This window comes from Trichechus manatus, unplaced genomic scaffold (assembly GCF_000243295.1).
Source record: "Trichechus manatus latirostris isolate Lorelei unplaced genomic scaffold, TriManLat1.0 scaffold00010, whole genome shotgun sequence".
Classification (NCBI taxonomy): domain Eukaryota; kingdom Metazoa; phylum Chordata; class Mammalia; order Sirenia; family Trichechidae; genus Trichechus; species Trichechus manatus.
Window position 1 is genome coordinate 28,700,159 of NW_004443946.1, and position 14,934 is coordinate 28,715,092.

Here is a 14,934-nt window from a genome sequence, read left to right on the forward strand (position 1 = left end):
GTTTGTCTTTGGTTTTAGCGAGTGTGATTATGATATGCCTTGGTGATTTTCTTTTGGGGTCTATCCTATATGGGGTTTGTTGAGCTTCTTGGATAGTCAGCTTTTCATCTTTCGTGATATTGGAAAAGTTTTCTGTCAGCAGTTCTTCAATGATCCTCTTTGTGTTTTCTGTTTTCTCCTCCTGTTCTGGAACTCCGATCACTCGCAGATTTTTGCTTTTGATTGTATCCCACATAATTCTCAGGGTTTCTTCGTTCTTTTTTCTGATTTTTCCTCAAACAGAGTTGTATCCAAGTGTTTGTCTTCAATTTGGCTGATCCTGTCTTCCATCGTTTCAGACCTGCTCCTCAGCCCTTCTATGACACTGTCCATTTCTGAAATATTTCTGTTTATCTTTTGGATTTCTAATTGTTGTTTTTGTATAATTTCTAGTTGTGAATTTATTTTAGTGTTTTGTTACTGTACTATTTTCTTGAATTCTTCCATTTTTTTGTCTGTATTTTCCATGAATTTGTCTGGTTTTTCCTCATTTTTGTCTGTTTTTTGCTTCAACTCTTGGATAATTCTGAATATTAGAGATTTGAATTCCCTATCAGTTTGGTCTAGTGCCTTTTCTTCTACTGGAAAGTCATCTGGTGTTTTATTTTGGACGCCTACTGGAACCATCCTGTCTTGTTTTTGTAAATGTTTTGATATTGTCTGCTGTCTTCAGGGCATTCAGTGGTTATTTTCCTCATTTATTGATTGTAGATTTGTTTGTTTCATCCTGCTTTTTCGTTTTATTTGGTTATGTCTGAGCAGGCGGGCTGTGCGTTCTTTGTTGTTCGCTCGTCTGTGGGCGCTATAGTTTTCACCTCTTTCTCCAGTGGGCAGGGTCAGTCACTCAGGTATGGTACAGCAGGGCAGGTCCAGCTGAAGGGGAGTTGCTGGGATAGGTTTTTTGTGGCATGTACCAGGGCTGACAGTGTGGACCGGGAATCAGTGCAGGGCAGGTTCCAGTAGGCCATGCCTGTGTTGCTTGGGAGTGTGATGTTCAGCACACAGTGCAGGTAGGCAGGAAGGAGAGGGTAGATTGTGATGTGTGGAGCTAAGATGGGTATGGGAAAGATGAGAGAGAGGAGAGAAGAATAGGAGGCAAAGACATACACACAAACAAAAAAGAGTGCTAAGGGAGCTTGCTATTGGAGTGGAGAGATGAAAGACTGGGAAATGGGGAAAAACAAAAATGAAAAAGAAAAAGAAAAAGGGTAAAAGGAAAAAAATGAGTAAATCAAGAAACTGGAAATGAAGAAAGACAAAAAGGGAATAAGAGAGAGAAGAAAACTAAACAAAGAAATTAAAAAAAAAAAAAACAAGAAAAAAGGCATGCCCCCAGGGATGTCCCTATGTATCTGTGCAGAGTAAGGGACTAGCTTCCAAGCTGCGTAGTACTGCCCAGCTAGAAGGGGCTCCCAAGCTGAGAAAAGGAAAAGAAAACAAAGAAACACATCAAAACAGAACAAATCAGAGCAAACAAACAAAAAAGCCCCAAGGGTCTCACCAGCTTGACAGCATGGGCCAGGAAGCAGTTTCACAGTCGAGCAGTGTTTCACAGCCTTTCAGGAAAAAGCAAAGATGGTGCACGGAGCCAGGTATTTGAGACAAAGGAGGGGGAGGTGGTGAGAGGTAAGGAAGAACTCTAAAGAAGCGGAAAAAAGCAACACTAGCAGCCAACAAATGGCACTCAGGGAGCTGGCCAGTGCAGGCAGGTGGAATCCAAGCAGCATTGGGGGGAAGCTCGTGTTTCCCGGCCAATAGACTGTGGCTGCAGGAAGCAGAAGAGGCTAAATGGGGGTGGAAAAGGGTGGGGGATGGGAAAGCCTATATCGTGGGTTATCGGTTGTTCTGTCTCCTGCTGGAGGCTCCGTGAAGCCGCTTTCTCATACCTCCTGTTCGCTGATCTTCGATAGAAGTCCACGATGGCGGATCCGTGCTGCAGTAGCTGATAGGGGACCTCTTCATGTATCTCTCCTCGCGCTCTGTTCTTGGTCAGTTTCTTATTCCATTCAGTGCTTGGCTGAGTCCTTTATCTCTTCGTTTGATGCTTAGGGTTTCAGGACTGACGTGTGACTCTGTTTGACTTAGTTTTTCTGATGTTTGCTGCAGAGGGATGGTGTGGTGCTTCTGACTATAGTGCCATGTTGCCCAGAAGTCCAAGAGTGTTTGCTTTTTGAGATGCAGTACGATTATGTTGCGTTGGATTTTTCTGTGTGTGTGTGTTCACATTATTTTTATTGTGAGGTTGTTCAAAAACAGAAGAGGGAGGGGCTTAGTTACATGTAGGGTTCTTCACAGGAATTTATTCAATCTTTGGTGTCTTTTTTTTTCAGTAATATTTTAATGTGTTTTTGGTGAAAGTTTACACAGTAAATTAGGTTCCCATTCAACAATTTCTATGCATATAGTTTAGTGACAATGGTTTCATTTTTCACAATGTATCAACATTCTCATTATTTCCATTCTCGTTGTTCCATTTCCATTAATCTAGCTTCCCTGCCCCTCTCCCCTGCTTACATTCTCATCTTTGCTTTAAGGTAAATGTTGACTGTTTGGTCTCATATAATTTTTTTTTTTTTTTTTTTTTTAAGAGCCTAGTACTCACAGGTAATGCTGAGCTAATCAGTTATTTAGCTTAAAGGTGATCTCCAGGAGTAGTTTCAGTTCCAGGTTTAAAGGGTGTCTCAGGGCACGCATTGGATTTTAAACAAGCTTGAATCTGTGGTAGAGTGAGATTTGTTTCTCATGTCATTTAGGAATCCATTTGGCTGCATGTAACAGAGCTCATCCACACACACATATATCCAATTTTATTTTGTTGTTTTTGAGGTAAAGTCTAATGTTAGAATATAATATCAGTGTCTAAGCTCCTATTACAAAATTTGCATCTAGGAAGGTGGATTTATTTTGGTTTAGTGTCTGCAGAAGGATTTATTTACATTTTGTGACTGAGTGTGATTTGACACAGAAAACACTAGGCAGTGTACAAAGTCCAGGGAGTAGTCCTATTATGAGGTTACATCTATATGTAGACACTCACCTATTTTCTTGTGTAGGTATTTAGTTGTTGCTAGTAAAAGATGAATAGTTGGTATAATTATTTTTCTCATCCATGGAGTAAGTTTTAAGCACCGTTTTATGCACAAGGCATTCTACTAGGCATTGTGGGTGAAAAAAATGAATCAGATATAAATCCAGCCATTTTCAGAATGTTCTGTCCAGAAGGGAGGAAAAATACATACATAAATGTGCTAAATATAAGAGGCATATACATAAGTTTTTATAAGTGTTCAGAAGAAGAGAACATTATTTCTGCCAAAGAGAATTGAGTAAATATGATCTGGGGAACCTAAACATATGTTTTTATTTTGAGAGTTTACTCTCACAGCTAGCAAGCATCATCATAAGACTAGAGATATGTTGAAAAAATACATAACCAACTACCTTTCACAAACACTTGTGAATCAGTGACGTTGATTACATTCTTCAAGTTGTGCAGTCATTCTCACCTTCCTTTTCCAAATTGTTCCTCCCTCATTCACATAAACCGACTGCCCCCTATGTTTCTTATCTAATTTTTCTAGTTGCTGTTGTCAACTTGATCCCATATAGATAGATCTTAAAAGAGCACAATGCTGAAGGCAGACACTCTTTACTAGTTAAGCTAAACTATTGTTTGGTTTTAAGAAGACTTTAGGGGATTGTCATGGATTGAATTATGTCCCCCCAAAAATGTGTGTATCAATTTGGCTGGGCCATGATTCCTGGTATTGTGTGGTTTTCCTATAAGTTGTAAATCCTGCCTCTATGATGTTAATGAGGGAGGATGGGCGGCAGTTGTGTTAGTAAGGCAGGACTCAGTCTACGAGATTGGATTGTATCCTGAGGCAGTGTCTTGAGATACAAAAGACAGAAGTGAGCAGTGAGACAGGGGGACCTCGTACCATCAAGAAAGCAGTGCTGGGAGCAGAACGCATCCTTTGGACTGGGGTCCCTGCGCCGAGAAGCCCGTAGTCTGGGGGAACATGGATGAGAAGGGCGACAGAGAGAAAAAGCCTTCCGCTGGAGCTGACACCCTGAATTTGCACTTTTAGCCTACTTTGACTGTGAGGAAATAAACTTCTCTTCGTTAAAACCATCCACTTGTGGTGTTTCTCTTATGGCAGCACTAGATAACTAAGACAGGGATATTTTTGGTTTAAGGTTTAAAGATTATCTCAGGGCAGTAGTATTGGGGGTTTATCCAGCCCCCTTGGCTCCAGAAAGTCTAGATTCCATGGGAATTTGAAATTCTGTTCTGCATTTTTCCCTTTTGATCAGGAAGGATTCTCCAGTAGAATCTTTGATCAGAACGTTCAGTGATAGTAGCTAGGCACATGCATAGGAAGTTAGTTGTTGCTAATAAAAGATGAATAGTTGTATCGTGGGTTTTTTTTTTTTTTATTTTCAATTCATGGAGTAACTTTTATTAAACACCTGCTTAATAGGTGTAGGGCATTCTACTAGGCATAGTGGGTGAAACAAAAATTAATCAGATACATTTCCATGGTGTATTGTCACTTGTATTACAGCCATTTATGTGTATATATGTGTGTATATGTTTGTGTGTATTCCTTTTTTTTTTCCACAAATAACAGCTTACTATACTCACTGCTCTGATCTTGTTCTTTTCACTCATTCTTTTTTTTTTTTTTTTTCTTTTGTTTAGAGACCCCAGAAAGATTAAGAGCTCGGTGAATTTGGTAATATGGTTGTCATGATGTCAACATTTTATTGAATAGACATTCTTACAGATGGCTGTTCCCTCACAACATAAAAAAACTAACCCAATAAAGAATATTTTTATTTCCAAAAGCTCTTTACTAACAATGGTTTTTCCTTCTCTACTACTCTTCCAGTGAACTTGTTTATGGATGGCGCAGTGTGGAACTCTTCAGCCCTCATTCTGATTTCTGGTCTCCCCCATCCTGAATGAGGCATTTCTTAATTCTTAAGCACTCTTCACATTTAAGCTCATTTACTGGGATGTAGCGGTGAAAGTAGAAATTTGGTGTAACTCGTTCCTGCCTCCCTCCTTTCTTCCTTCCAGTCAAATCTCCCCCTACAGATTTTGAGGCCCTCACATATGGAAACAGTGGTTAGAAGGAATGGGTTTGCTTTAGAGCTAGTCCCAAAAGCCTGATGTCTTGTAGGGCCCTTTGTTGGCTTGTCCTCAGAAGACTTGCTGGAGCATTTAGGGCTGCTCAGTCCTTCTGGGACATCTGAAGACCTCCCCCCCATACACTCAACACTGCTGCCCTCCTGGTTTTGCCCAAAATGTTAGGACTTTTTTTGTTCCTCTTTTTTGTGTCAGAGATGGGGAGGAACTACTAACTCTTCAGTTCCCCCGTCAGGTGGTTTGCAGAGATGAGGAACATCTCATATTGGTCAGTTTGAAAACAATCAGATCCTTTACTTCTGAAATCTCTTTGTTCTTCTTTGTCATGTGCCTCTGTCAAACATATTTGATTCCTCTCATATCTGCCTAGCCCAGGACCTTTGGACACATTTCCCTGAAATGGAACACTCCAATATATGAGTATAGAAGGGTTGATTTACATTTTACTAAAGCTACCCAGTTCATCTTTTAAATCTTAAAAACTAAAATTCTTAAAGGCCAACAATAATACTAGTGAAGCCTACCTAAGAGGTGTATGATTCCTAAGAGCATCTGTCATGGACTGAATTGTGTCCCCCCAAAATATGTGTCAACTTGGTTAGGCCATGATTCCCAGTGTTGTGTGGTTGTCCTCCATTTTGTGATTGTAATTTTATGTTAAAAAGGATTAGGGTGGGATTATAACACCCTTACTAAGGTCACATTCCTGATCCAATGTAAAGGGAGTTTCCCTAGAGTGTGGCCTGCACCACTTTTTATCTTACAAGAGATAAAAGAAAAGGGAAGCAAGCAGAGAGTGGAGATCTCATACCACCAAGAAAGCAGTGCCGGGAGCAGAGCGTGTCCTTTGGACCCGAGGTTCCTGCGCAGAGAAGCTCCTAGTCCAGGGGAAGATTGATGACAAGGACCTTCTTCCAGAGCCGACAGAGAAAGCCTTCCCCTGGAGCTGACGCCCTGAATTTGGACTTCTAGCCTACTAGACTGTGAGAGAATAAATTTCTCTTTATTGAAACTATCCCCTTGTGGTATTTCTGTTATAGCAGCACTAGATGACTAAGACAGCATCTCATCTCTTTCCTTTGGGGCTTCCTGTAAGGAATGGTGTTTCTCTCGTCTGTTTGTACGTAGTGTTTATAGATGGAAATCGATTACCAGAAATCCTTTTAATAAAAAATACTATATATTTTGTCAATTATTTTATTTTTCTCTTAATATTATTTAAAATGTAAAGCTTTTCTGTATAGTGCATGCATGTTGACAGTGGTGTTAATAGTACTAAAGGATCAGTAACAAAATTTGTGACACAGACTGTTTCTAATAAGTTAGTTCATTGTCAGAATTTTTTGAGGAACCACTTGAAGAAATATATATTCTCACCCTAACTACAGATATGTATTAATGTTTTTAATGTTTAAATGGTGATTTTAGGTCTTTATTTGAAGGCTTAACCCTCTGAGCAAAAGTACCCTTGTGTTGATCTTGTATTCATGTAATTTACTTTGGAAGTGTTTTCAAACGTAAAATTTTATGTTAATCTTTAAGTCAACAAGGTATTCCTACAACAGAATTCTAAAAATACAAGGCCCCCAAAGCCATGCATGGTCTTGTTTTTGTTCCAGCTTCATCTCTCTCAACTCCCTCCCTTTGCTCACTATGCCCTAGCCACACTGGCTTTTTCCCTTTCTTCAAGTGTGCAAAACCTCTAGAGGAGTTCAAAGTTTTGAGGGGCGGGGCGGGGGAGGGGGTTGAGTCAAGTTTCAAGTCAGTTTTTATTCTGTGCTGTGTTTCTAATACTTGACACCCAGTAGAAGACACACAATAAATAGTTGTTCAATTTAACAATTTAACAATAAGAGAAACCAAGACTAAAATAGACAAATGCTTTTCTAATTCACGCATGTGGAACAACCAGATGCCCTGATTCCTAGCTCCGTGTACTTCCAACAAAACCATCTCAACTTTCTACTTCAAGAGATTTTCCTTCTCTGAATGTAGACCTGTACTAGCAGCATGGTAGAAGTTGTTCCTAAAAAAATTATTTTAACAGTTTCCCTTTTCCTTTTGTCTCATTTCAGGATTACAAACCAGTTATTCCCATATAGCAAATGGGTAGTGAAGGGGATCTCCATCAATCATTTTTTTTCTTTCTCTTGTAGGCAATCTTTGGCAGCCAGACACTACCTAACTCCAGTTTATGGACAATGAATAATGGTGCAGGCTGCAGAATTTCAAGTGCCACAGCAAGTGGCCAGAAGCCAATTACACTGTCACAAAAAGTGGTGCCACCTCCAAGTTCATCGTCCTCTCTGGTCCCCAAAACCCCAACCAATCACAAACAAATGCTCCGAAAGTCAACATCCCAGAAGTCTTCCAAGTAAGTTTTCTGTATTCATCATTTCAGTGTCTTCAGAGTTATACAAATTTTATGCCAATAATACTCTTTATTTACTGAGCCTTCAACACAGTTTGTAATGAAGTATTGAAAATAAGAATACTTGATGGGGAATAAAGGATAATTCTGGTCCTCAACCGTAGCTACAAATTAGAATCACCTGGGGAGTTATTACATGTGCAAAGGACAGGCACTGTTTTCTAATTTTATTGTGGTAAAATATGTATAACCATTTTTAGGTGGACGTTCACCATATCGTATAACCATCACCACTATATATTTCTAAAACTTTATCATCACCCAAACAGAAATTCAGTATAACTTAATGGATAACTGTCCATTCTTCCCAGCCGCCAGCTGCTGGTAACCACTGTTACGCTTTTGCCGCTATGCATTTGCCAATTCTAGATATTTTATATAAAAAAGATCATACAATAATTGTCCCTTTGTATCTGGTGGGTTTGAACCACTGATGTTTCAGTTAGCAGACAAGCATTTAACCACTATGCCACCACAGCTCCTTCTTATTTCACTTAGTGTAATGTTTTCAAGGTTCACTCTTGCCATAGCAGATACAAGAACTTCATTTCTATTTATGGCTGAATAATATTCCACTGCACATGTCATTGTTGTTAGGTGCCATCAAGTGAGTTCTGACTCACAGCGACTCCATGCACAGCAGAACAAAACACTGCACAATCCTGTACCATCCTTACAATCTTTGCTATATTGGAGCTTATTGTTAAGCAGCTGTCATGTCAATCCATCTTGTTGAGCGTCTTCCTCTTTTTCGCTAACCCTCTATTTTACGAAGCATGATGTCCTTCTCCAGGGACTCGTCCCTCCTGATAACAAGTCCAAAGTGAGCAAGATGAAGTCTTGCCATCCTTGTTGCTAAGGAGCATTCTGGCTGTACTTCCTCCAAGACAGATCCTTCTGGCAGTCCATGGTATATTCACTATTCTTCACCAACACCATAATTAAAAGACATCAATTCTTCTTCTTTCTTCCTTATTTATTGTCGAGCTTTCATATGCATATGAGGCAACTGAAAACACCATGGCTTAGGTCAGGCACACCTTAGTCCTTAAAGTGACATCTTTGCTTTTTAACACCTTAAAGAGGTCTTTTGCAGCAGATACGTTCAATGCAATATGCCGTTTGATTTTTTGACTGCTGTTTCCATGGGAGTTGATTGTGGATCAAAGTAAAATGAAATCCTTGAAAGCTTCAGTCTTTTCTCTGTTCTCCATGATGTTGCTTATTGGTACACTTGTGAGGATTTTTGTTTTCCTTATGTTGAGGTATAATCCATACTGAAGGCTATAGTCTTTGATCTTTATAAGTAAGTGCTTCAAGTTCTCGTTGCTTTCAGCAAGCAAAGTTGTGTCGTCTGCATATTGCAGGTTGTTAATTAGTCTTCTTCCAATCCTGATACCTCGTTCTTCTTCATATAGTCCAGCTTCTTGGATTATTTGCTCAGCATATAGATTGAATAAGTGTGGTGTAAGGATACAACCTTGACACACATTTCCTGATTTTAAACCATGCAGTATCCCCTTGTTCTGTTCAAATAACTGCCTCTTTGTCTAAGTACAGGTTCCTCATGAGCGCAATTAAGTGTTATGAAATTCCCATTCTTCACATTGTTATCCATAATTAGTCATGATCCACACAGTCAAATGCCTTTACATAGTCAATAAAACACAGGTAAACATCTTTCTGGTATTCTCTGCTTTCAGCCAAATCCATCTGACATCGGCAGTGATATCCCTCGTTCCATGTCCTTTTATGAATCCGGCTGCAATTTTCTGGCAGTTCCCTGTCTGTGTACTGCTGCAGCTGTTTTTTAAATATCTTCAGCATAATTTTACTTCCATATGGTATTATTGATAATGTTCGATAATTTCCGCATTCTATTGGATCACCTTTCTTTGGAATGGGCACAAATATGGATCTCTTCCAGTTGGTTGGCCAAGTAGATGTCTTCCCAATTTCTTGGTGTAGACGAGTGAGAGTTTCCAGCATTGCATCCATTTGCTGAAACATTTCAATTGGTAGTCTATCAGTTCCTGCAGCGTTGTTTTTTGCTAATGCCTTCAGTGCAGCTTGGACTTCTTCCTTCAGTACTGTACGTTCTTGATCATATGCTACCTCCTGAAATGGATGAACATTGACCAATTCTTTTTGATACAGTGACTTTGTATTCCTTCCATCTTCTTTTGATTATCTCTGCGTCATTCAATTTTTTGCCTGTAGAATCCTTCAGTATTGCAACTTGCAGCTGGAAATTTTTATTCAGTTGTTTTAGCTTGAGAAATGCCGAGCTTATTCTTCCCTTTTGGTTTTCTAACTTCAGGTCTTTGCACGTTACATTATACTTACTTTGTCTTCCTGAGCTGCCCTTTGAAATCTTCTGTTCAGCTCTTTCACCTTATCATTTTTTCAATTTGTTTTAGCTACTCGACTTTCAAGAGCAAGTTTCAGAGTCCTTTCTAACATCCATTATGTTCTTTTTTTTTTTTTTTCTGTCCTTTTAATGACCTTTTGCTTTCTTCTTGTATGATGTCCTTGATGTCATCCCTCAACTCATCTGGTCTTCGGTCACTGGTGTTCAATGCATCAAATCTGTTCTTGAGATGGTCTCTAAATTCACGTGGCATGCACTCAACATTGTGCTTCGGCTCTCATGGATTTGTTTTAATTTTCTTCGGCTTCAACTTGAACTTCCATATGAGCAATTGATGGTCTGTTCCACAGTCAGCCCCTGGCCTTGTTCTGACTGATGATAACTGAGCTTCTCCATTGTCTCTTTCCACAGATGTAGTCTATTTGGTTCCTGTGTATTCTATCCAGCAAGGTCCACGTATATAGTCACCGTTTATGTTGCTGAAAAACGTATTTGCAATGAATAGGTTGTTGGTCTTGCGAAATATCATGTGATTTCTAGCTTGGTTTCTATCACCCAGGCCATATTTTCCAACTACAGATCTTTCTTCTTTGTTTCCAGCTTTCACATTCCAATCACTAGTAATTATCAGTGTATCTTGACTGTGTGTTTAGTTAATTTCAGACTGCAGAAGTTGGTAAAAATCTTCAATTTCTTCGTCTTTGGCATTAGTGGTCGGTGCATAAACAGCTCTAAACATTCATTAGTAATCGTAATGTGGAATGTACAAAGTATGAATCAAGGAAAATTGGATGTCATCCAAAATGAAATGGAAAGCATAAAGATCGATATCCTAGGCATTAGTGAGTTGAAATGGAGTGGTATTGGCCATTTTGAATAGGACAGACCTACCTGCAGTCTGTTATGCCAGGAATAACAAATTGAAGAGGAGTGGTGTCGTATTTATCGTCAAAAAGAACGTTTCAAGATCTATCCTGAAGTACAACACTGTCAGTGATAGGATAATATCCATACATCTAAAAGGAGGACCAGTTAACACAACTATTATTCATGTTTACCAACCATTGTACATGTATACCACATTTTGTTTATTCATCTGTTGATGGACACTTGGATTGTTTCCACCTTTTGGCTGTTGTGAATAATGCTGCATTGAACATTGGTGTATAAGTATCTGTTTGAGTCCCTTCTTTCAAGTCTTTGGGGTATATACCTAGGAGTGGACTTGCTGGGTCATATGGTAATTCTGTGTTTAACTTTTTGAGGAACCATCAAAGTATTTTCCACAGTGGTTTCACCATTTTACATTCCTACCAGCAATGCACAAGGGTTCTAATTTCTCCATAACCTTGCCAACACATATTTTTCATTTTTCTGATAAAAGCCATCCTTAGATGTGAAGAGGTATTTCATTGTGGATTTGATTTGCATTTCTCTAATAACTAATGACATTAAACATCTTTTCCTGTGCTTGATGGCCATTTGTATATCTTCCTTAGAGAAATGTCTATTCAAATTCTTTGCCCATTTTTTAATTGAGTTGTTTGTCCTTTTGTTGTTGAGTTATAGGAGTACTTAACACATTCTAGATATTAAGCACTTAATCAGATATATGATTACTAAATATTTTCTCCCATCCTGTAGGTTGTCTCTTCACTTTCTTGATAAAGTCCATTAATGCACAGAAGCTTTTAATTCTGATGAAATCCAGTTTATCTGTTTTGTCTTCTGTTGCTTGTACTTTTTTTGGTGTCATATCTAAGAATTCATTGTTAAAAACAAGAACTTGAAGCTTTACGCCTATCTCCGTCATCTAGTGCTGCTATAACAGAAATACCACAAGTGGATGGCTTTAACAAAGGGAAATTTATTTTCTCACAGTCTAGTAGGGTACAAGTCCAAATTCAGGGCATCAGCTCCAGGAGAAGGCTTTCTGTCTCTGTTGGCTCTGGAGGAAGGTCCTTGTGATGCATCAGTCTTCCCTTGGTCTGGAAGCATCTCAGTGCAGGAACCTCAGGTCCAAGGACACGCTCTGCTCCTTATACTTCTTTCTTGATGGTATGAGTTTCCCATGTCTCTGCTTGCTTCTCTCTTTTATATCTCAAAAGAGATTGGCTTACGACACTATCTAATCTCGTAGATCTCATCAATATAACTGCCACTAATCCATCTTAGTACATCATAGTGATAGAATTTACAAGACCTAGGGAAATCACATCAGATGATAAAATGGTAGACAGTCATACAATACTGGGAATCATGATCTAGCCAAGTTGACAAATACTTTTGGGGGACACAAGTCAATCCATGACAACCTCTATGTATTCTTCTAAGAGTTTTATGGTTTTCGTATTATATTTAGGTCTTTGATTCACTTTGAATTAATTTTTGGTATATGGTGTGAGGTATGGAACCAACTTCATTCTTTTGCATGTGGAGATACAGTTGACCCAGCACTATTTGTTGAAGAAACTGTTCTTTCCCCATTGAATGGACTTAGCATCCTCGTCGAAAATTCACTGACAATAGATGTTGTGGTTGTTGTTGTTGTTCGGTGCCATGGAATCAGTTCCAACTCATAGTGACCCTACATACAACAGAACAAAACACTGCCCAGTCCTGCGCCATCCTCACAACCGTTGTTATGCTTGAGATCATTGTTGTAGCCACTATGTCAATCCATCTCATTGAGGATCTTGTTTTTAGCAGACCCTCTACTTTACCAAGCATGATGTCGTTTTCCAGGGACTGTTCCTCCTGATAACATGTCCAAAGTATTTTAGATGAAGTCTTGCCATCCTTGCATCTAAGGAGCGTTCTGGCTGTAGTTCTTATGAGAAAACATTAGATGGATAGGTTTATTTCTGGACTCTCAATTCTATTCCATTGGTCTGAATGTTTAACCTTATGCCAGCACCACATTATTTTAATTTCTGTAGATTTATAGTACATTTTAAAATTGGAAAGTGTGAGTCCTCCTACTTTGTTCTTCTTTTTCAAGATTGTTTTGGCTATTCAGGGTTCCTTACAATTCCATACGAATTTGAGGGTTGGCTTTTCCATTTCAGGTGCTAGTCTTCTACGTTTTCTCTGGTGATTGTGATGAGAGCTGCCGGTAGGGTTCAATCAGGGTCATTACCAACGAACTCTTTGGCCCTCTGGCAGGTCCTACAGTCAGATGGTATACCCAGTAACAGTCCTGACTATGGGCTTGGGAAAAAGAAAATGAAACCTACCTCTTGCATGTATCTTTTCTGTTCCTTCTACAGAGCCAGAATCTTTAGATCTTTTCAGTTGCATATAAAAGTCAGTACCCCTCTCTTGTTTGTTTCTCTTTCAGGCATTTGAATGGAAAGATATGGGATTGAGATTCCATTTTAGAAGGTTAACTTCATTGACATTAGTCAACACATTCTGTGTAGCAACGATGTTTCTAATACTTTTTGTAGTCTACATTTGTTTATATCAAAAAAGACGTTTCCATACCTGCATCAAATTTTTGTAGGTCATGTCCTTCACTGTACCGTAGCGACCCTATAAGACAGACTAGAGCTGCCCCATAGGGTTTCTATGGAGTGGCTGGTGGCAACTGCCGACCTTTTGGTTAGCAGGCGATCTCTTAACCACCGCGCCTCCAGGGCTCCATCTTTTAGCTAAATTTGTTGCCATTGAGTCATTTCCGACCCATAGCGACCCTAGTAAACTGGAAATAGATTGGTAAAGGGTATTTGTTCTAGCAGCCCTTCTTCATGTTAAAATTGGGGAACTTTTCAGAGATGTCTGAAGAGGCGGGCATTCCCTGCAGTATAGACATCTAGAGGGAATTTTTGTGTTTCTCCTGCTTTCATTAGGGCTCCTTGTTCATTTGCTCTTCACAATATCAATTTTAGTTGTAAGAAAGAATCCTAGGACATAAAAAAAACACTTACTGTTTTTCCCCCCATCTTGGAGCGTGGATTGAAAACAATCCTTTGTAGCTGTTTTAATTATATTGCTGCCACTGTTAATTGCCTACTGTCTTAGTCATCTAGTGCTTCTATAACAGAAATACCACAATTGGAGGGCTTTAACAAAGAGAAGTTTATTCTCTCAGTCCAATAGGCTACAAGTCCAAATTCAGGACATCAGCTCCAAGGGAACGCTTTCTCTGTCAGCTCTGGAGGAAGGTCCTTGCCATCAATCTTTCTTGGTCTGGGAGGTTCTCTGCACAGGAACCTCAGGTCCAAAGGACACAGTCTGCTCCCAGCACTGCTTTCTTGGTGGTATGAAGTTCCCATGTGTCTCTGCTCGCTTCTCTCCTTTATATCTCGAAAGAGATTGGCTTAAGACACTATCCAATCTTGAATACCTCATCAGTATAACTGCGCTAATCCATCTTATTGGATCATAGTGATTGAATTTACAACACATAAGGAAATCATATCAGATTACAAAATGGTACACAGTTGTACAATAATGGGAACCATGACCCAGCCAAGTTGACAGATATTTTGGGAGGACACAGTTCAGTCATGACACCTACTAAGTGCCAAGCGCTGTTCTAGGAATAGTTGGCATTATAATGGCTTTATTAGATATAATGAGAGCTGTTGACACAGCTCTCTGGCAGGTAGGGAAGGGTGTAAGAAGGCTACAGTTCATGGTTGAAGGACCATAGCAAAATAGAAAAGAAGCTGTATGCCCCCTCACTGTAGAAGGAATCTAGCCCTTAAGGGTACAGCCCCTGGAGCCAAACTGCCTGCTTTCACATCCCAGCTCTAAACGTACTAGCTTGGGAATTTGGGCGAGTTATTTAACCTGTCTTTGCCTCAGTTTCCTAATTTGTAAAATAGGGACAATAATAGCATCTATTTCATAGGACAGTCGATCAACATTAAAAGAATTACTACATGTAAAATGCGTATAACAAGGCCTAACACACATAAGAACTCAGTAAAC

General features: G+C 39.4%; 1 protein-coding gene across 1 annotated transcript in view; it reads left to right on the forward strand.

Annotated features, from left to right (window-relative positions):
* The window catches only part of TTLL5 (tubulin tyrosine ligase like 5), a 295,735-nt gene that overhangs the window by 255,972 nt on the left and 24,829 nt on the right, over positions 1–14,934 (forward strand). Inside the window, 1 exon segment of the mRNA XM_023726122.1 lies at positions 7,351–7,568. Within this exon segment, the coding sequence (XP_023581890.1) occupies positions 7,351–7,568 (218 nt within the window).